The sequence below is a fragment of the Brachypodium distachyon genome, chromosome 2, assembly GCF_000005505.3.
Source record: "Brachypodium distachyon strain Bd21 chromosome 2, Brachypodium_distachyon_v3.0, whole genome shotgun sequence".
In the NCBI taxonomy this organism is placed as follows: Eukaryota; Viridiplantae; Streptophyta; class Magnoliopsida; order Poales; family Poaceae; genus Brachypodium; species Brachypodium distachyon.
In genome coordinates, this window is record NC_016132.3 from 11,140,141 (window position 1) to 11,162,416 (window position 22,276).

General features: G+C 44.8%; 4 protein-coding genes across 5 annotated transcripts; all 4 read right to left on the bottom strand.

Moving 5' to 3' along the window:
• Nucleotides 1-2,047: 2,047 nt before the first annotated feature.
• LOC100821389 (cysteine proteinase inhibitor 8) lies at nt 2,048-2,568 on the bottom strand. The gene has a single exon (XM_003565699.3). It carries the CDS (start codon nt 2,524-2,526, stop codon nt 2,158-2,160), a length of 369 nt encoding a protein of 122 aa, XP_003565747.1. The 5' UTR covers nt 2,527-2,568; the 3' UTR covers nt 2,048-2,157.
• Nucleotides 2,569-5,874: 3,306 nt separating this feature from the next.
• Nucleotides 5,875-7,609, bottom strand: LOC100832444 (pollen-specific leucine-rich repeat extensin-like protein 3). Its single transcript, XM_003567627.3, has one exon. The coding sequence runs from the start codon at nt 7,587-7,589 to the stop codon at nt 6,072-6,074; it is 1,518 nt and encodes a 505-aa protein (XP_003567675.1). The 5' UTR covers nt 7,590-7,609; the 3' UTR covers nt 5,875-6,071.
• A 5,281-nt stretch (nt 7,610-12,890) lies between these two features.
• On the bottom strand, nt 12,891-13,655 carry LOC100832761 (rapid alkalinization factor 23). Its single transcript, XM_003567628.4, has one exon. It carries the CDS (start codon nt 13,489-13,491, stop codon nt 13,147-13,149), a length of 345 nt encoding a protein of 114 aa, XP_003567676.1. The 5' UTR covers nt 13,492-13,655; the 3' UTR covers nt 12,891-13,146.
• A 2,423-nt stretch (nt 13,656-16,078) lies between these two features.
• LOC100821693 (protein LOW PSII ACCUMULATION 1, chloroplastic) lies at nt 16,079-22,146 on the bottom strand. Of its 2 annotated transcripts, XM_003565700.4 has the most exons (9): nt 21,807-22,143; nt 20,997-21,100; nt 20,528-20,663; nt 20,199-20,430; nt 19,060-19,217; nt 18,789-18,974; nt 18,564-18,664; nt 16,770-16,866; nt 16,079-16,600 (listed from the first exon to the last, which is right to left on the bottom strand). In XM_003565700.4, exons 1-9 carry the CDS (start codon nt 22,080-22,082, stop codon nt 16,526-16,528), a joined length of 1,365 nt encoding a protein of 454 aa, XP_003565748.1. In that variant the 5' UTR covers nt 22,083-22,143; the 3' UTR covers nt 16,079-16,525. The 2 variants fall into 2 exon arrangements, 1 of the variants encoding a protein (XP_003565748.1); XR_002963358.1 differs by lacking the exon at nt 16,079-16,600 and having other exon boundaries at nt 16,825-16,866; nt 18,749-18,974; nt 21,807-22,146.
• Between the last annotated feature and the right edge of the window lie 130 nt (nt 22,147-22,276).

A 22,276-nucleotide genomic window follows, 5' to 3' on the forward strand; every position in this document is an offset into this window, starting at 1 on the left:
TGAAGAGCTTTTCACCAAATACTCTTCCTGAATACTCCCCAACACCCTATAACACTCTGCTGCCAAACGAGGCCTTAGAGTTCAGTCCTATGAAAACTTAGACAATTTGGGTCATATTTGGTCTAAAAAAATCGCTCACTCGAGTTGTGATCGAATACTAGCTGTGTGACACACTATCAACAACTATTGTTGTTGTTGGATGATGATATCCTTTTTGTGTTCAAAGCACCTTATTTTTTTTACGAAAACAGCCGCGATGCATTTCATTAACTAAGGGAAAAAGAAACAATGGCCTCAAAAAGAGGGGAGTACGTACCAGAGAATTAAGAACAACATCACAACAAACTGTACATGAACTACAAAGCTGCAGACTACAAAAAACTAGGAAGCTACTCCGGCGGTCTAATCGCTTGGCCCTAAACGATTGCAATCATCTGATCAGAGCCGCACCTTTGAATCCCGCGAGCTTCCAGTCCGCGAGCTCATCAATAGCCAGGTAACAGAGTTGCTGCTCGGATCTTTGCATGTCGTTGAAAACACATCTGTTTCTTTCCAGCCAGATGAACCAGCATACCAACACGATCAAGGTGTTGATTTTGAGCCTGCCGACACCGGAGGAGTGCCGGACTTCACGGCGCCACCAGGAGAAGAGATTTGTGGCATTCGGAGAGGAAGAAGCAACAAGTCGCAGCTGGCAAAGACGAGACGGTCTTATCCAGAAGCGAGTAGCGAAAGAGCATTGGGTGAAGATGTGCGAAGCAGTTTCTGGGTGCAGGCGACATAGCCGGCAGGTGGGGTTGTGAGGAATTCCTTTGCGTGCAAGTCTATTAGCGTGATTCAAAGCAGCTTTTAATGTGCAATACTCAAAGTCATGAGAGAGATAATCTTGCAATTAGAGGTGACACTGGGTCTGGGTCTGCGAACTCATGCGATTTTTGATACTCGTTTTGGTGACACCTTATAGGCTTATGTGTATGTACAAGCCTGTGAGATATATGAATATGTGAGAATCTATCATCTGAGCCATCTCGCAATTATGCTTAATTCTGTAATCCGTAACCATCAGCGTCTAAGAAATGCTAGTGCATATTGTGTATGAATCTAATATACATGTATTTGTGTATATGTTGCAGATTACAAATATGTGAATCTGTAAGCATCAGTGTCTCAGATTACAGCATTATCAAATTCAGACATAAATATGATAACGGAGTGTCTATTTCTTAGTCGCCTAAGAAATAGTTATTTCTGAATCAACAATTGTAGCCATCCAATGAAGATTTACTTATCCATCGGATCTACATTAATCTTATGATCGACTAAGAGTTATTTTCCGGTCGCCTAAGGGCAGTCCCAATGCTCCACCTTGTACTGTATCTTAATATGTCATCTAGGCAAAAATCTGATGTGGCATGCTATTTAATGAAGAAAGAGAAATACATGGTATCTTAATCTAGATACAATTCTTAGCGCTTAACTCAAGAAAAATCATAACTTCTCTCTCACAAAACATCATAAATGAGAACTTGTTTAGATGCAACATTAAGATACAAACCATTGGAGGGGTTCATTGGGAATGACCTAAGAAATAGCAAAACCGATATGATAAATTAATGTATACGTATCAGTGCCTGAGATTTATGAATATGTGAGATATATATTCCTCTCATTTATGCTCGATCTGCTAATTGCTGGCGAAATATTGATGCTGGCCGAAATAAATGTTGAATATTGATTTATGTTCCAATCACTTATGGACATTTTGCAATCTGCTAATTGATGATAGCCGAATATTGATGCGGACGAAACTGTTGTACTGCGGATTGGTGTTGGCAGAAACTGTACATCTGTTAACTGATGTTGGCACTACTGATAGTGCCTACCAGCAATAGAAACTGTACATCAATCAGCCGATTCTTATAGTCGAGAGTTAGATTGCCGAATGGGTTCATAACTCCAAGTTTTAACAATGGAATAGGGAATCACGGAGTTAGGAGTGGAGTTCAGAATTCAGATGAGTGGGAGGCTGCCGAACAGGTTAAGTTCCTAATATCCTCCCAAAAATATCCATATTTCACTTATTAAACCCTTAGTAGGCTAGTACTCCTGCTAACAAAGTAAGAATGGGCAACGCAACGGCGGCGCGGCGATCAGTTTTCAGTTGGCTAGCCCGAAGGCAAGTAGCTCTCGCGTCTTGCCCTCGAACACACTCGCCGCGTACGCGGCGTCCTTTCCGGCAGCGTCCGCCCCGTCGATGACGAGCCTGTAGTTCGTCTCGGACTCCGTCACGGCCTGCTCCTCTCCGCTCGTCACCTTGCTGAACCTCACCCCGTCGTGCGCCGCCTTCACGTGCTCTGCAACCGCCCAGCGGCCCAGCTCCTGGATGCGCTGCTCGTACACGTCCCTGATGGGCGTCCAGTCGCCGACGAAGGGCCGCTCCGCGTCCGGCGCTTGCCCCCCGGTAGAAAGAGCGCCGGAGCAGAGCACGACAAAGGCAACCGCGAGGAAGAACGCGAGGGTCCTCATGGTCGGTGTCTCAGGGCTCCTGTTTGGCGTCAATGGGGGTGAGATGGGAGGCGGCCCAGCGGAATTTGGAGTTAAATAGAGGCCCCGAGGCGAACAATGCATATCTCACCCGTTAAGTTGGGCACGTAATTATCAAAATTAATTTACTTCCTCAGTCGTAAGTGACTAAATTTGTGGACGCATCTATACCCAAAAAGTGTCTAGATACATTTAATATTTCGTCATTTTTTAGAAGCATCTGGCTTTATTGTATCAATAATCAGTGTACGGAGTACAAAGAATCAAAAAACTGAAAGTCTTTCAGGTAACAATCTCTAGAGCCGTCATCCGTATCTTGAAATTTCTCCATCTATCTGGTGATGAAATTGCAAAAGCCCAAATCTACACAAGCTGAACAAACCTCATATGATTTACATAGCCACGTGAGTCGCTCACCGCAACCGACGATAACTTAAGATCGTTGAATGGACTTTAGCCGGGGACACACCCCTTGCAAGACAGGTTGTCGAACTGCTGATTCGTCACCGGACCGATGAGGAAGAAGAACAAAATAACAAAATAACAAACCGCGAGACCTATTAGCTTCATGTAGTAGATTGTATTGACTACACCACGAAGAGGATGAAATCGGGAGACCATTATTCCATATGACGTCGTCTCTTCGGTCAGGACGCCGTCACGAGGACACATAGTCTCACAAAGAAGGTATACAAATGACATCCAGACGTTGATCTATGGTTCTCCTCATCATCCGATGCTGAATCGGTGATCGAAGATGAGGGGAACAAAGAGAAAATCGTTGCTTCGACAGCTCTTGGGCTCCGGCGGCTAGGGTTTCAAAACCTCCCGTAACTCCCTGCAGCAGCGATAACTAATATTTCGTCACTTAATATGAGACTGAGGAAGTATTTCTAATTTTCTAAAGTCCACTCATACGCAGACTTGGGCATGCTTATGTTGGCGAGTCTAATTGTGGAGACACTCATCGTTTCCCGTTCCTCTAAAATAATATATCTTTTCTCGTGTGCGTAGGGCTGAGTTCGGAATCATTCAGACTTTACAAGAACAGAACTACTCTTTTTTTTTGAACGAAAGCTTTATTACCTCCGGCTGGCCTAAAGTCTTACATTACTGATGACAATTTGAAACACATGACACCATCAAATCCACACATGGAACCGGTCTACATATTAAGGTAATTTAGATCTTGCATCATGCCACCCAAATCGGGACACAAACTCTCCCAGTGATCCACTCCGGCGGCTACCATGGAATCCTACCTTCATTCTCATCCCCACTGCTGTATGTGGCTCCATTCTTCCTGTGTGATACAAGGGAACCTGCTTGTATCTTAGCATCATAATGATGCATTGTGTCTTAAGGTTGTCTTATGCGTTATGAGTATTCTCGCAAAAAAATTGTCTTACCAGTATTTAAATATAACTATCCCAATGAGTTGTATGTTTTTGTTGTATTAAAATAAGTGACATTTAATTATTAGCTTTCTGAGAGAGAGAAAATATACTCCATCCGACCTATATTACTTGTCGAAATATTACATGTATCTAGACGCTTTTTAAACATAGATACATCCATATTTGGGCAAATTTGAGACAAGCATTATGGGTCGGAGGGAGTAGTTTTTTTTTTAGGTTTCAGACAAAGAGTTATATCTTCCATAAGATACAAAACACCTTTATTTCTTCATTAAGCATGTCTAAAATACACCATTCAACATCGTGCATCGGGAGAGGTCTAAGGGCATCCGCAAAGGCTGACTCTTGACCGACTTTTAATTAAAATTTTCTTATGTGCATGAAAGAGAAATATAAGAGAGAATATAACTGTCTCTTCGTAAAGAGTAAAACTCTTAACGAAAAAATCACTAGGAGTCAGCTAAGGGTTAGCTAAGAGTTGACCTTTTAACCATTCTAGAACATATCATTTAATGCTAACAAGTCATCTACTCCCTCCGTTCCATAATATAAGGCATGCACGCATTTCAAGATTTTGCTTTGACCATCAATTTGACCAACAAAATGTGAATTATGTATTATAAAAATTATACCGTCAAAAACTTCTTTCAGATATGAATCTAGTGGTATAATTAACATAATTTACATTTTGTTCGTCTAATTGATGGTCAAAGTCGGACCTCGAAATGCGTGTGCGCCTTATATTATGGAACAGAGGAAGTAGAGTCAGTTAAGAACACAACTATTGCTATAGGGGTTTCCCATATAGTCTTTCCATAAAAAATTGTAAAGACACAAGCTATTACATGTGTTATTTTATTGTCAACTCTACATGCCGTGGAGAGTCAATGCCCACCCTACCATCATGGATACCCTAACGAGGTGACCATTGTTTGATTAAGGTATGTTATGGTTCCTGCCTGTAAGAACAATGTAGGTAAAAAATAAATTGGTTTTGGTCTGGGGTCACTAGCAGTTAGGATGTGTGTTCGGTTTTTTTGGTTTGATTGGGTTCGGTTATACGATTTTTATACTTTGATTAAAAAAAGGTTTCGGATAGAAACACGGTCGTTTTTGGTTATTACCATTCAATTTCTGTTTGGCTTTTTAATAACCAAATTAACCAAAGTTCACTGGAATTTTTTAGCAACTAGCTAATATTTTGGTCATATATTCCAACTTTTAGTTTAATCTCACTAAAGCACGTACAACTTGCAGGTCATGAGATACAAAACATATGCAATTTGCAAACACAAGGGACAAAACACAATGAAACATTCCAAATTTGTTAAAGAGGGCTAAAATGACATTAAAAATAAAATTAAATACGATAAAATTATGGGCTTCGTAGGAGTTGAACACATCAGGTCAAATCCGGGTTTGACCACCATAAACTGGCATGAGGACCAAATTTATTTGGTATTGCGCTTGCGCTTTGATTTTTCATGTGATCTAGTTACATGTATTAATTACTTGATGTCACGCGCAATCAACCTCTGTCAACTTAATTAGTAATACAATGTCAACTGATCGAGCAGCTAGCTCAGGATCCAAACCTCAATGTTGGGCAGTGATCCCTCAATACCACACACGAATAACCGAGGAGTCAAACATCAATTATATATGTGTAATGATCTAGTTATGATCATGTGCAAACAAGACATTTTGTCAATATCCTTAATTTGATCTATTTCTTGTAAAAGCATAATATACGCACTTACTTGTTAGTACAAGAAATAAATATGATTAAAAGTCTATGCGAGTTTGCTAGCTTAGCTCCAAATATTAATATGGAAACTACACCCGGTCTTCAAAAACATGATGTTCTGGACATAATTTTGGCTACTTCTACCATTGGATAATAGTATGTTTTGGAGGCCATGTCAATTTCGGAAATGTCAACTTTTGGAAGACAAGAAAAGAGAGTACGTGAGAAGCTATGGAGAAACACAAATGGGCGCCCTCGGTGTGGTAAAAGTATGTGCTTTTGTATTACATTCAATTTCAACTGTGCTAATATTGGAACAACAACAGTTAACATCTAGACACATCATGCATGCTCTCAACAGATCAGTATCCTGCAAACTGCGGCGGTGGCGGCGATTGGTATTTTGTACCCCTTACTGGCGGTAGGAAAACTGGCTTATGATATGGAGGCGGGGGCGGGAAGACGGGCGGCGGTGGTGGCGATGGTACCAGTGCAGGTGGCGGAGGAGAGAATACGGGCGGCGGCGGTGGCGGAGATGGTACCGGTGCCGGTGGTGGAGGAGAGAATACGGGCGGCGGCGGTGGCGGGGATGGGACCGGTGCCGGCGGTGGAGGAGAAAATACGGGGGGTGGCGGAGGCGGAGATGGTACCGGTGCCGGTGGTGGGGGAGGAAAAACGGGTGGCGGCGGTGGCGCCGGCCATCCGCAACGTTGTAGCTTGGTGCAATCCACTGGACTGCTGACCACAGGCCCACACTCAGCTGCACTCCTCTGGAAAGGCCTAGCCTCTCCCATGCAATTCCCTTGATCCTCGAACGAGTACTTGTCCTCCGGCGGGTTGCCCGCGGCGCTGCACACGCCGTCTTCCTTGGCCAAGAAGTTATAAGACACCGAGAGGTTAGCCAACGCCGGCAGCTCGCACACGGCCTTGAACAGCTCCCCCGTGAACCTGTTCCCCGACAGGTCCAGCTGCTCCACCTTGGCCAGCCCGGACAGCGTGGGCGGGATGGGCCCCGTGAGCGCGTTGCCGCTGACATCCACAACCGTGGTGGTGTGCAGCATCCCCGTCTCCACGGGGAGGCACCCCGTAAGGCTATTGTTAACGAAGATGAACTCGTCCAACGTGGCGGCAGCATCCCCAATGGTCCGAGGTATGCAGCCGCCGAGCTCGTTGTTTGCCAGCACGATCACCGACGCCTTGGACTTGCCAATGGTGTCCGGGATCCCGGCAGTGAAGCGGTTGTTGTTGAGTAAGATGGCATCGTAGGGTCTCAAGAAGAGCTCCGGCGGGATGGGGCCATCGAAGTCGTTGAACCGGATGTCGAGGTAGCTGAGCTTGGGGACCCGCAGCACGACGTCAGGGAAGGGCCCCACGAAGCGGTTGTTGCTGGCGTCGAGCTCGTACAGCTGCGACATGTTCTTGATCTCCTCCGGGATGACCCCGCAGAAGCGGTTGGAGTTGAGGTGGAGCACGGCCAGGTCGGACATGAGCCCGATCTCCTTGGGGAGGTACCCCGCCACGTCGGCGCCGTTCATGTCCACGGTGGCAACCACGCTGGCCGAGGGGTCGTCGGGGGACGGGACGCAGAAGACGCCGTTGTAGGCGCACACGTCGGGACCATCCCAGTTGCCCGTGAAGTTGCCCGGGTCGGAGTAGAGCGCGCGCTTGAGCGCGTGCAGCGCCGTGTGCGCCGACTGCAGCCGCGGGTTGCTGATCTTGATCTGGATGTTGATGTCGATGTGGACGCGGTCGACGTGCGGCTCCGGGGCCGGGCCCAGCAGCAGCTGCCGACGGCGCGCCGCTGCCTCATCGGCAGTGAGCCCTGATGCCGAGGAAAGGAGGAGCAAGAGGACGGCGATGAACGGCGGGAGGGTGCCCATATTTCTTGTTAGGAATGCGAGTGGTGGTTCATCAGCCTTTGGCCGAAGCCAATGGCTGGTGGAGGGAGTTAAGGGACGAGAGAGAGTGGAGACACACACACGCACGCGGGGAGACCGCAGCGAAATGTCTGGGCATGCAAGTTTTATAAGGAAAGAGACGTTGGAGGGTTTGGATGGTTGAGAGAATTTGGGGGAGAGTTGTTCTTGTTCGTGCATGCCTGCTTGTGGAATGGCCTTGTAATGCGTTTGCTAAAGAAAGTAATTGTGTTGTTGTATTCCGTTAGACTCTGATCGCTATCTCTCCACATGCAAAACCATGTTCCGTTGGCTATGTTTAAACTGCTGCGTTGATGCAAAGGTGCCCCCAGGTCAGGGTCAGGTCACTACTGGAAAACTGTTCGTTGGCCTCCCCTTTAACCGGCCTTTGACAAAGCTTTTGCCGTGGGCACTTCATAGGCCTTTTGTTCTAAAACAAAAACTTCATAGGCCTTCGGTAAAGTAAAGTGAAATACGAAAGGGACGGAAGAAAAACATGATCGGGAAAAAAAATATGCTCCCGTGGCCTGGTGCCGCGCGCCTGCTCCGACCCGCTAGCCGCGAGCCGCCGCCAGCCAATGCTTATTTTTTTTCGTTTCTCTTTTTTGTTTTTGTTGTTTCTCTTTCCTTTCTTTTTATTCTTCATCACTTATCATTTTCACCTTTTTTTTTGGAAAGACATGAACCTTTTTTTTTATGATATGCATGATCCTTATTTTTTAAAGTAAATGGGAATTACTTTTGTTAGTCATGAATATAAGTTAACACGTTTTTTTTAATTGGAGGCCATTTTAAAAAAACTCTTGAACATTTCTCTCGACTCATAAACATTTGTATTATGAGGTTACTGTGACAAAAGAAGAGTTTGTACTCCCTCAATTCAAATGTATAAGGTCATTACATAATTTAATGTCAAAAAAGATCAACTATTACACTAGTAGTGTGAGGTTATCATGACACACAAGTAATATCAGTGGGCCTGCACCGAAAAACATTTTTAATGGTATAACTTCTATAGACAAAGGCTGACTATTATTTGTCCAAGAGATAGTCAAATTTTGGCACAAAATACCGTGTTGGCCTTGAGAGTAACATAATTAGATAGTTATATTATTTTTTAATGTATAGATATATCACAACATAATCTTGAATCATAGTATAAAGATTGAATTCAAAACATAACTGGTGTCAAGACAAATCTTGCAACCAATAGTAGTTCACCTTTTGTCTCTATTTGTGCTACACCTAGACGGATGCAGATAGAAAGGAAGAAGAGGGAGCAGGACGGGAACTGTTTCTCACGGCAAATAGACGTGGAATGGAAAAGCAGAGCCAATAAAGACCGTAGAGAAAACGGCTAAAGCATAATGGTGAGCATCAGGTTTGAACATTTCTTGATGGAATTATGCATCAACGACTCGACCACCACACTAAGAGGTATTTCTTGTGAATATACAATTTGGTTTCTCCGAAAAATTCATTAAATACTTTTGGCACATTATCAGGTTGGATTTTTTGTGTGCTGCTCACCGATTCCATATTGGTTTTTCTGCTGGCTTCGAGCGCTTGAACTCTACCACGATTGTTTTGCTCCCCAAGTCGCTAAGATTATTGCCAAGATGATCTCTTTGAGAATTGTGCCTACTTTGCCGTTGCTGATTGGTTAGGGCCAAAGTGTGTTCATATCGGAAAGATGTCTCCAGGACAATTTCATATTTGTTCAGAATATGGCGCGAAGCTACCACCGTTCAAAAACTCCCATGCTGCTAATCAAATTGGATTTCACTAAAGATTTCGATTCGGTCTCTTGGCCTTATCTTTTAGGCGCACTGGAGGCTTGTGGTTTCGATCAAAATTGGCACGAGTGGCTTGGAGCTATTTGGAGATCCTCTTCCTCGGATATCTTGTGCAACGGTGTCACTGGGCCAAAGCTGATCCACCGCAAGGGGCTGCGGCAGGGGGTTTCTCTTTTGCCTTTCTTGTTCAACCTGGCGGTGGAACCGCTGCACAGATTGCTCTCTCTTGCCACTTCGCAGGGCCTCATTTTGCCGCTTCCAGGAAACTCTCAAGGCTCAGGGTCTCAATGCATGCGGATGACGTTGTCCTCTTCATGTCACTTGGCCAAGATGACTTGATTTGCCTCTCTGAGCTGTTGCGTGTCTTTGGAAATATCTTTGGATTGAATTTCAATGTGGCCAAAGCTCTGTTTTGCCTATCTGTTGCCATGACCTTGATCTCAACACCTTGCTGGCCGGCTTCCCTGCTCCCACGGCCTTTCCGACACAATAGCTAGGACTTCCGCTGTCCCTGAGAGCAAGCCTCGGAAAGTGCTCTTCCGGCCGTTGATTAACAAGGTTGCTTTGCGGCTTGCTGGCTATAAGGCGAAAATGCTCAGTAAAGGTGGTAGGATCACAACTCTGCGCTCGGTTTTATCCTCAAGTCTAGTGTTTCATTTGACTGCTCTGGACCTTCCTCAATGGGTCATCGAGAAGATTGACAAGCTGCGTACGTAGAGGTTGCTTGGTGCGCCGGGACATCATCTGCAGGCCCAAATCGTTTGACGGGCTGGGAATTCTTGACCTCCGCAAATTTTCTGCAGCTCTCAGGTTGCGTTGGGCGTGGTCGAGTTGGGCCTCGCAGGAGAAGCCATGGGCTGGAATGGTGCCGTTTTCCGAGCAGGACACGGCTCTTTTCTCGGCTTGCTCATCAATCTCCATTGGTGACGGCAACACGATTCTCTTCTGGAAGAATGCTTGGGATAAGGATAGGTGCCGCATGGACATTGCGCCTGACCTGTTCGCCCTCTTGCAGAAAAAATAGGACCCTCAGGTAGGCGATCTGGCGATACCTAGATCAAGGCCACCTTCCTGCTTCCCTCACCCAAGATGAGTTGCACGAATTCGTCCACATGTTCTCTATTGTCTCTCGTACTATCTTGTCTAGGGGCATCTCAGATAGCATCAAGTGGAAGTTCAGCACTTCAGGTTCCTACACTGCCAAATATGTATCTTGCTCAATTCCAGGGCCAGGTGCGGCAACCGTTCTCTCAACTCTTTTGAAAGCGTTGGGCGCCTGAGAAATGCAAAATTCTTTGCTTGGCAGCTGGTGCATCATAGAGTTCCAACCGCCGATCTCCTTGCTCAAAAGAACATTTCTAATTATAAATGGTATTCTTTCTACCTTCATGCTATGGAAGGTGCAGTACACATCTTCACGAATTGCGGTTTCGCTCGTCAGGTCTGGCGCTTAATCACAGTTTGGACTGGTGTTCTGATTTTTAATCCTTCTTCTTGGAGCCCGACCTGCTCGATGATTGAGTGGTGGACTGAGCGTATTGAGATGGCAAGATGCATGATGACTAGGTTTGCCGCTCGGGACGTGACCTCTATTTTTATGTTGTCTCTTTGGTCTATTTGGAAGGAGCGCAACTGTCTTATTTTCAACGCAAAGAGCACTCCGCCGGCCGGATTCGTCGTGCTAATTGAGAATGAGGTGGAGCTGTGATTGATGGCAAGGGTATTGGTACCTTGCTCTCAGGACCTGATAATGTTCCTTGAGCTTGAGATTTTCTTTAGCTCTCTTTTGTTTTGTTCTGTTTTTTTCTTTTTGCTTTCTCTGTCTTTTTTTAGTTTGTGAGTTTCCTGAGCCTTGTATTCTCCCCGTGGTCGAGCCGGTCATCCTCCTTTGATATATAAAGAGCACGCTTTGCTTTTTCGTAAAAAAAAACAATTTCCCCGTACTGCATGATAGGATTTGGACCTAGGAATATATGGGCTGCACCGCTGCATGACAAATGCTAACTCGTGACGGTAGGTGAACAGGATGTGTCACTGTTAACACACAATCCTGAAAGAAGAATGGACAGGACAGCTAGCCGCGCGAAGTCTTCAACAAATCCAAGTCCCACGACTTGTGCTACTCATCATTTTTTTTAACAGACTTGTACTACTCATCATGGTTCCACGGGGGGCAAACACAAAAGTAAAAAGCCTTGATCAAATGCTAATTTCCTGATAGCTTATTACCCGTGACGGCTACTTTTCCTCGGACCCCCACGAGGCCATCCCACCGGTACTACTACCACTAACCGAACACGACACACTTTCGTTCCCTCAAACGGTCGAATGGAACGCGGTGTGGTCGATCAATTCCTCATCACCAGTGATCAGCATCGCATCCGCGCTTTGATTACTCCCAGCTGGCCACTAACGACTCTCCCCGCTGGTCTATTCGCAATAAAGCCCGGGCGGGGCCGTATTCTATTCCTTACTCTGAAGCGGGCTCATCATATCATATGGGAATAAAAAGATGGTTCTGAAAGCCAACGGCGCCATCAGCAGGCTGCTGACCAATTCCCTGCCCACTAATTTAATCATGATTGCCATGCCGGCTGGCCTGGTGGAGATTGGTTGCGGTTTCCTGGCTGGTGGCTGCTGCAAGTCTCAGGCTGTGCGGACATATTCTATACTGGGATTAGGAGTACCAGCAGCAACTTGTGTGGTGGTGTGGAAGATTGGAATTGTGCTTAGGTAGGGGGAAGAAATTGTGCTCGCTGTTTATATAGGGAAAGCTGCATTGAATCGCTACACGTGAAGTGCGTGACGGAGAAATTTCGTCCGTGTTTTCCGTCTTAGTTAGTGCACCCATGTGGAGTGCCGGACTGGGTTTATGAATAGGATGAGAATTCTTGAGAAGCAGGAGCGGTAATATGTCCTGAATGAAATCGAATGAAGGCGGCACACAGGATTTCGTCACAAGTACATCTTCTGGAAAAAGGATTTCGTTACAAGTAACTCTACATGCTAAATTCTTCGCAGAGGGGTCTGGATAGCAGACTGAAGGCGAAGCAATCCCAGTCAGTTAAAATGTTGATAGAAACTAATCTGAACAGCAGAATTTTGAAGCTCTGCAAAGTCAATAGGACAGTTTGCAAAATCCTCATGAGTTCATCATAAACAGCACCATTGCAGAAAGATTTTCTAAGGAACCGGGGGCAGGGGACAGTGTACCTCCCAGAACCATTCTAAATGCCTCGAGAGGAAACCCTAGTTGACTTCGCTTTCACCGAGGCCGAGGCAATCCCTCACTTGGATCATGGCTGGCACAAGGAGAAACAAACTGAATTCGCTGCGTCGAAAGTTCAGAAACGCAGCAAGCAAGGAATCATTACAGCAACTGGGCTGTTGAAAAGGAGAACAGACTGAAGCAGAAAAAATCAAGTAATGCGTTCGCTGGATCCCATGACCCAAATCAACAAGCACGACACGAGCATACGAGCAAATCATCATACATCCATAAGTTTATACACGATTTAGAATTCAATTTACATGGGCATACAATACCAATTTGAGACCAGGACTCGGAATTCGTGGGGGGCACCAATCGTTTCTTCGCTAAAACAACTTTGAAGACAAAGCAGAGCAGAGGACAACAACTACTAAGGAATGAGGAAGGACAGAGAGAGGCGAGGGGGGGACATCTCAGCGGCTCAGCCACAGCGTGTACGTACTTGGGCGGCGGATCAGCCGCGGCAGCGCGTGATGGCGGAGCATCCGCGGGAGTAAGGGTTCCCCTGCGCGCCGGGGCGGCAGTTGTAGTAGGAGGCGCCCCGCACGGAGCACGGCACGTTGTCCCTCCGCAGCGCGCCGTAGCTGATGTAGCCGCCGCCCTGCAGCACGCGCCGCACCACCGCGCCCTGGTCGGCGCCGCCGAAGCCGAAGCCGTCCTCCGCCGCCGCCGCCGCGTCGTCCGCGCCGAGCTCCCAGCTGAGCGGCACCTCGACGCCCGCGTCCGCGCCGCGGGCGGCCAGCGCGAGGACGAGGGCGAGGAGCGCCGATGCGGCCAGGAGGGCGGCGGCTCTTGCCATGGCGGAAGGGGAAAGTGGAGTGGGATTTCTGTGGGGGATGCTTCCGCTTCGCTGTGTGTGGGGGTTTGGTGTTTGTGTTTGGCTTGGCGCAGCGGCAAGGGAGCGGCTGCTGCTTGCTTGCTTGCTGGGTGGCTTTAACTCGTCCGTGCTTTGGTTTGGGTTTATAGAGGAGAGAGAGTTTCGAGAAGAGCGGGGGTGGATGGAATGACGCGTGGGACCGGCCGACTGACGAGTCCGTCCGCGTGACACAGGCAGAGGCAGCTCCAAACACCACCGGTTGCAACTGCCAAATAATGCCGGATGGATGCATTGTCCGGTCGGTTTAGGTAGGAACTCTACGGCCCTTTCTCAATGCTCCCTTTATACTCCGTGATAACGAAGAGAAAGAAATCGAATTCACCGCGTAGACGTTCACGGATAATCGCATTCCTCTTGACCCGGGCTCCAGTTCCAAATTTCCAATCCCACCGGCTGCGTGCGAGTCGTACCCTGATGTGGACTCTGCTGCGGCTAGCTGGTGGACGCCACCGGACAACAACGACCCGATCAGCAGGCATTCTAGTCGTCCGTTCGTCGATGGTGACACTGCACGTAACCTAGCAGGTACACAAAACAATGATGATGAAAATGCCGTTGATGCCGGCCGGCGCGCATGTGATGTGCTGTACAGAACAGAGCAGAACAGAACAGAAGGACCGCGCGTCCGACTCACTCTTCCAAGTTGCGGCGCTGCGCCGTCGTCGCCGCTGGATGGATGGATGGCTGCGTCTAGGATCTGATCCCTCGGTCGCGCGATTCGAGGGGGTTGCACGCGCTTCTGAACAACAACCCAATTGCCCATTTTCTACTCCAAGAAGGAGCTCCTGATTTGGAGGACTGGGAAGAGGGTCAGTGGCGGATTAGCGCGAGTCAAACCTAATTTGGAGGCAAGTCGAATAAACTGGTGCGACTTTCTGGCAAACGCGGGCCATATACAAAATGCTCCGACTTGATCGTGCATGCATGCCAGCTGCTCCTTTCTCGTATTTTTTTAAATCATGATTAGAACATCCCAAAATTACCTACTACCTCGCATTCATAATAAATTCATAATAACTGTCTCAGATCTTGTACTCCACCGTCCTGAAATAATTAACGTGAATTTGTATAAGAATATATGCAATTCCATGTCACTTATTTTCACGACGGAAGGAATATTAACTTAGAATAGAGTTAACTCTGAGACGTTTATTATGATCGGAGTGAGTATTAACAAGACGAAAGTAACGGTTTTAACCTCCAAATTGTTAGATTATTAAAGCAATTTCATGGTTACCTTCAGAACATACAACATCACTAAAGCAATAATTATCAAGTATAACTCAAACATATTAGATGCATTACACAGAATGACCAACAAAAACATGTTCGCGTAAAACATGGTTAAACAATGGGAATACCTATTTCTCAGTCGACGATCATAGTCATCTGATTAAGATTTTTCTCATCATTTGCACTTGTCTGAATCTTGCACGGATCTCAATGATTGGATCGGATGGTTGTTATCATCGACTTAGAAATAATTATTTCTCTGTCGCCATAGAAAATAGATTAGATCTTTGTGCAAGTACTTTTCGATAGTCCAAGAAGTCACGGATCGAAGTAGTTGACGACATCGATGGTGAGACGCCACTGATCTAGACGATAGACGACCTGTGATAAAAGAATCAAGTAGTCGCGCATAGTGCTTCCAAAAACTTAATTCGTCCTCTCCCATACATGATCACTTGAACGAAAGGTTCCGCAGGTCCGCTCTCCTGTTCGTCGGTGCACATCGGCGCTCAGGACTGAGTAAACTATGATGGTGGGGCAACAACGAGAGGAAGCAAAACCCTAGACTCGGTTTGGTGTGGTACTGTGGTACATTTCAGGGGATGGGGTTAACTCATTATATAGCCATGCTGAGAGAGATTGGTTAGGCCCTGTTCGGTTCTGTCGTTACCGGCCGGGATTGAAAGGGATTCTCGGGAAATTGAACTACAATTTCGTCCTTCCCCGTCGACCCCCACAGGTATGAGCGCAACCGAATTGGCCCTTAGAGTTAAGAAACCAAAACCGACTCCGCAAAAATAAGATCAGATCTGTAAACTTTGCACTAAATCAACGACACTTAAATCATAGTCATCCGATCAGATCCATGCGTGCATCAGACAAGAAAACATGGTAAGCATCAGTGCTAACACACAGAAGCAGGCCAACGTTCCCCATCCATTTATTTAAGATCTAATGGTTAAGATAAGTTTTCAAGTTTTTATCACATACATATTTTCACCCCGATACGGTTCCCACAAACAAATACCTCTTGGTTCCGACATTGCAAGTCTCTCGCCGTTGCACAACTCACCGGTGCACTGCGTTTTCCCCTGAAATACAGGAACTGAAAAAATTCGCTATACAAAAAGTATTTCCTCCGTTTCATAATTTTTGTCCAAATATTACATGTATCTAGACGGTTTTTCGGAATAGATACATCCATATCTGGACAAATTTGAGACAAGAATTATGAAACGGAGGAAGTACCTTAGCAGGAGTATGGGTAAGCAATTGCTCCACACAAAATTGCCATGTGTTAACCATAGCGTTAAGATGCATTCAATAGCTATGTAGTACCGGAGTATATCACATAACAATGAAATACCGTGCCACCACTGGAAAACAACTCTTTTATTTGTTAATACTCCTAACAGTTTATGCTATACCTATACGGTATCGCTTCATCTCTGGCATATAAAAAACACTTCCCACAGAGACAAGGCCTCCCATCTTGATGTATGCAAATTAAGAATAAAACTAAAAGAAGCTGCAACTGACCCTCACGTAACAGGATGTGATACTTTATGTGTATCGATCGATATGCCGTCGAGATCAATAAAAGTTTCCATTTTCAAAACCTAACAGGATGTGCAATTTGCTGGTCCGCCAGCCTTCACGACATGCCAAACTGAGGCACAAGCAATAATTAACAGATTGCCAAACTGCAGTTTTACGGTGTTTTTCATCGTTCAAGTTTGCTCAGCAAATCTTCAAGCCGTGGCAGTTCCTGTAAAATGTCGTTCCAATTCGGCATACCCTGCAAAACCAACATTTACTTATTATTATTTCTTCTACCGCTAGACTAAACTTAGTTAGATTCCATGTCATTCGTACTACCATGGTCAAAGTTTTATACTTCTAGCGTTCTTACATTACCAAGTAATAGAAACAAATGAAATCAAATAAAACCACAGCAGAAGAATTACTCTTCCAGATCTTCTCACGCGACCATCAAGACGGAGGATTATGTAGACATCTTCACCAGGAGTGACACCTTCAGACTCTTGCTGGTCTCTTATCCAACTGAAGCACAAACAAGTAGATGTCAAACAAACCTTGGACACAGAGATAACAAATTGGTGGCACCAAAATTTAAGGATATCGAATTCAAGTTCCTACGGCTGCAAGCCAACATCATCAAAGGGAACAAAGCAACAATGCTTGAAGTCTCAGGGTATTCTTCCCAAGAAAGACGTGTAATGTAGGGTACTTGAAGGCAATAACGCTGGTGCAGACGTACAAACTCGGAGAATCAGTGTATCTTTTGACAATGTGCAAAGTAACGCAGATTATTATTGCCATCCCGGTTTCCGTCAGTTCTCGAAGTTAGGATGAAAAAAAATTCCTCTCTAAAATGGCAAACACATCACTTCCTCCCCATCTGCTCATGCTCCAATGCTCCAGCCACCGCTCAGCTCTGCTGCTCGCTCACTGTCGCCTGAGCTCCCTACCCAATATCATGGCAGGGGCGAGCTAGAATAACACGTGGGTATGCAATTCATACCCATGATTTTGTTCCAATAAAAATGCTATATCTATACACATATGTATATATATGACACATAAATTCATTTTGTGCTCCCCATGTCCATACTTCCAAACTTAGGCTTGGGCCGGCCAGCTAGGCGCTTGAATGCTTGATGATCTGCTCGGCTGCTCTTGTTTTGCTTTGTCCCAGCACAGACGCACATGTGCCTTTCCTTCCTCTGGCTCTCATGATCTGATCTGAACTCATCCCTAACCTTTGACATCTGCTGATGCGGCGAGCCACTGGACATTGGAAGCAGGAATTGTGCTTTTTGGGTATCTCTTTCCTAAATATTTTTCCCCAGCTGAGACTGAGAACAGATGATGGTCCATAATTTGTACTTCTGTCATTATCTAAATATAATAACTTTTACTCCTGTTGTCATTATTGTGAAGTTCCATGTTTCATATAGTCACATAGTCAAACAATATTGTAAATCAACTCCGCATACCCATGTAAGAAATCCTGGCTCTGCCTCCGTATCACGGTGACCGGAGCTGTACAACATTGCCTGCTGTGGCAAGAGTACAAGCTTGCCTTCTACAACGGCAGTTTAGTGAATGCACACGTGACCACAGAAGAAATGTGCCAAGAAAAAGGTCATTTACTCATTTTGCATCCTAGCCTATGAAACCTAAATGGCTATTATCTTTTCCATAATTTGTGCGTTTGCTTGGCCCGTTGAGAACGATCACGATGGTACTCATAATTTTGCATATTTTGGACATAACTAACATATAATTTTCTTTCCATTAAAATCCTACTTATAAAATTCTTAAAACTTCCAGCCTGACCGTGGCTGAGGATGTCTTAGGTAAATATGGGAAAAGGGAATTTCACTGATTTTCTTCAGGGTTCCACTTAACTATGCTTCCCATTGCAATGCTGAATGTGCATGAAACAACAACCAGTATTAGCATATACAGGTCACAAAGATTTTAACACTAATGGTTTGTGCTGTTTATTGGAAAATCAGAGTTCTTTTAAGATTTCATTGTGGATTGGAACTTCAGAAGCTTATTTCTCTGTTCAATATACCTAAAGCAATTCTGCTAAGCCTACGACATACCTAATTTATGTTGCAGTACGATATTGAAATGGTAAAATCATCTAAACAACAGTCTAGTTGTTTCAACAAAGATATGCAACATATGAACAAAATGTATGCACATGAAAGGAAAAGGAAATTCACCTTTCCCACTGGTCAGGAGAGACAATGTCAGCCTTAAATCGAACCTCAGCTTTCAACCGTGATTTTGCGGCAATAGATTCAGTACGCTTTTCAAAATCACCCTGTCCAAAGAAAAGTTGCATGGTACTGTGAGAAAGATAAAGGTAGCAAATGTTTTGCGTGGATAAAAGAAATTACAGACTAACAGGAAGGTGATTGTTAGCCAATATGTATGACTGGTCTAACCCCAACTGAAGGGACTGATGCAGCAGATCTTGTAGTACCGAATCCCTTAGGTTTGGTCTGGGCTTTCTCCGAAGCACCAAAGATAACAGGAATTAGAAGAACACCTCGTTTGAGAAGTTCAGTTCGGTACCTCTCAGCTCTTTGCGTTGCTTTAGTTACTGATGCTTTCGAACCTGCCAATATAACCTAAAATACTTATTAATCAACAAATCATGAGTTTTTTTAAAAGAAATGTAGTAGAGATGAAATATGCGAAGATAATTATACTAACTGGCCTAGTAATGTCCCGGAGTTGCACAAGTTCAGTAATGCGATTTGTTGACAGACGCACAGGTAACCTTGAAAGCGTTTCATTGCGAGAAATTACGGTGATCTGCTGCTCTTCTTTCCTGTTTTCCCAGATAAACAAAGCCACCAGCACAACAATACCTGCAGTGTGCTGATTTAAAAGATTGATTAATTTTTGTTTAATTAAAAGTGTGAAGAAGAGATTGAAGGAATGGCCGACTTGTAAAATAGCAAAGTGATAAATATTCATCGAGTCAAGGAATTCTCATCAATATGAACTTCTACAACACTCACATCTCAAGGAACTAGGACTTAATTAGTGGCTGTTTGTATTTTCAGTCCAAAAGAAACTTATGTCGTAGCTAGTATACATTTTAGTAGGGGCTGCGGCTGTTTTTAGTTTATTTGGCTATGCCGTAATGACAATGTTTTTGATAATAAGAAAATGCAATCATGTATTCAGGAGTTGCTATTCCAAAACAAAACAAAAAAGTATTCAGGTGTTGCTTATGTCCCAATTGGCTGTGATACATCTTGGATGCAGAGGCCAGGGGTAATAAAGCTTCCATTATCTAAAAATAAGCTACTCCCTCTGATCCTAAATTCGTGACTCAAATTTGCCCAAATATGGACGTATCTATTCTTAAAAAGTGTCTAGATACATGTAATATTTCGACAACAATTTAGGATCGGAGGGAGTAGTATAAATTTATTTAGCAGTAACAAAATGCAGAACTATACAATGCATATTTCTACTGAAACACAGAAAAAAATCAATATGTGGCCGAAGTCTTTGAGAAACATGCATTGGTATAGGCGTGTAGCAAGTTGCATCCATCATGAATATGGAATTCCTGGGGGAAATGCTCCAATCTATCGGTTAACGAAACAAACTTTAATGAAGTGTCAATAACTATATTTGTTTGGGAGTTAATGGTGCAACCTTCCTAGTAACTATGCAGTCTTGCTTCAAGGAGCACCGCATCAACTCAGAAACTCACATTCTTCATTAACTTAAACTCAAAGTGCATTAGAAGAAGGAAAAAAATTTATAATTCTGCCGTCAGGTGACCAACTGGTTAGCTCTTTGCAAAACCTATCTTTGAGGACATGCCAATTTACCTCCAATATTAATGGCAGCATTCCCAGCAGTTTGAAGCAAATCTGGAGCACCATCACCACCTTGAACTGCAAGTATAAGTCTGGGAATGGTAAAGAATGTTGAAATTCCAGCTGCTGCAATGAACGCCACATAAAAGAACCTCCGGACACCACGAAACGGTGCTTGTACTTCACTAATGAGCTTCAGATCTCTCCGGAACCCAGAACCGATATCTTCTCCACCGCGCAATGCCTCAAATGAGTTTAGAAGATGTAGAGGATTGTATCATTTACATGGTACTGGAGATGGGATCAGACTTGAAGTATGAACAGTACAGCACAAAGCCTACCTCCTCTTGAAGTTCCTTAAATTCTGGTGATGCTCTGAACGGTGCCATGTCTGGATCATTAAGTACAGTACCAAATTTGAGATTGTAATCTCGCAAAGCTGTCCTCAAGCATTCTGCAGCTTTTTTGCTTTCTTCCCTGGTCCAAACAAACGCCCATAAAAGAAAAGGAAGATAAATAAGGAAAGCTCAAATGAACAAATTCATCAAATGTTTTAAAGATGCCATTAGAATCCAAATAATGCAACATTCACTTTATCCTTGACTTCTACTCCAGGTTCTACCTATTATTTAAAAGTGAATTCCAGCAATTTGCTGCATGGATACATTGAGGTGAATTAAAAACAATAGTTGAAATGAACAAGTCTGAATGTGTGATGCAGATCTAAAAGTGCCGGTTACAAGCCTAACTAAGTACGTCGTTTGCATAACACAAAGTTGGAGCACAGTAGCCCTAGGAAAGTGCTCTCACCTGTACGCATGGCAGCATGCTTTGTTATAGAGTGCTGCTTGGGCTTCAATAGGATTTGGTTCCAGCTCTAGGGCATTCTCAAATTGTTCAAGTGCGTCCCTCACCTGTGACATGGAGAAACAAATCGCAAGAGAACACGGTTAATGATTTAAGATACTCCATGCATCAGAATGATATAAGATGGTTCTCCAATTAATTGATTAGCAGAATTTCATGCAAGATGCTTATACGTGCAACCCTAGAAGGAACACACTTTAGAAAAGTAATATGCATCTTAAAGAAGAAACACATTGTGATCACAATAGTAACCTCCATTGTTTGCAGAGTATAAATTTCAATTTTATGTATACTTAACATCTAGCTACCAAACATCACTGGTAGTTTACAAAGCTTGTGACAGCTCAGTACTAGAACGATTACTTACTTCCAGTTTCAACATTTGTTCCCTTTCAAGGTAGTTTCCAAGCATTTATTCAATGATATAATCCAGACAGACACAACTGTTTCAATTGTAAACACCCGAACCTGGCATAAACTCACCTAAAATCATCCCAAATGGATAACATAAAGAGCTCAACACGACTTAGCTAGTACTTAGCACTGACACATTTTCACAAAAGTAGCTCCTGCATCATGAATCCAAAGTTCCAAACTAATACTTCTGGATCATGGATTGAATATCTAATGAATTACCCAGTACCCACACATTTGCTGGCTGACAGACAGAGTTCCTCGAGTATCGAGGCCGAGGTTGACGCACGACAGAGTTCTGAAACGCCGGAAATGCGACTCAAAATCAGCTTCGCTTACCCTGCCCTTGGAGAAGAGCTCGAGGCCGAGGTTGACGCACGACTCCGCCGTCGGAGCCTTCTCGGCCTCCTTCTCCGGAGAAGGGCGGGGAGAAGGAAGCGACGAGGAAGCGTTGGACCGAAGGACGACGCCGCCGCGGCGGCGGCGGCGGTGGTGGAGAAGGGGTGAGACATAGGATAGAGTCTGGAATGTGCCGCTGGGGATTCCGCCGCCGCCGCCGCCGGAGAGAAGGGAGAGGTGGGGCCGAAGCACCGCGGCTGCGGGCGCGGCAGACATTGCGGATTTGCGGTTCCCAAGGGAGGGTGAGGTGCTCGTTTTTCTCGTTATCCTGACAACAGTTTTCTTTTCTTCTTTGGAAAACGCATCGCAGTGTACAAAATTGCACAAACACGTTTATGTGCATCTGAAAAAAAAAATACGTTTTCAGACGTTGAGCTGACACGCCAACATGAACAGAAATAACCCCTGCT

What these genes read in the sequence shown, in the direction of transcription:
- LOC100832761 (XM_003567628.4), bottom strand. Translation starts at nt 13,491, where the DNA reads ATGGCAAGAGCCGCCGCCCTCCTGGCCGCATCGGCGCTCCTCGCCCTC.
- LOC100821389 (XM_003565699.3), bottom strand. Translation starts at nt 2,526, where the DNA reads ATGAGGACCCTCGCGTTCTTCCTCGCGGTTGCCTTTGTCGTGCTCTGC.
- LOC100821693 (XM_003565700.4), bottom strand. Translation starts at nt 22,082, where the DNA reads ATGTCTGCCGCGCCCGCAGCCGCGGTGCTTCGGCCCCACCTCTCCCTT. An exon ending in TCCGGGACATTACTAGGCCA is followed by an intron (nt 18,975 to 19,059) that starts GTTAGTATAATT and finishes TAAGTATTTTAG; the next exon opens with GTTATATTGGCAGGTTCGAA. An exon ending in CATCAGTCCCTTCAGTTGGG is followed by an intron (nt 18,665 to 18,788) that starts GTTAGACCAGTC and finishes TTCTTTGGACAG; the next exon opens with GGTGATTTTGAAAAGCGTAC.
- LOC100832444 (XM_003567627.3), bottom strand. Translation starts at nt 7,589, where the DNA reads ATGGGCACCCTCCCGCCGTTCATCGCCGTCCTCTTGCTCCTCCTTTCC.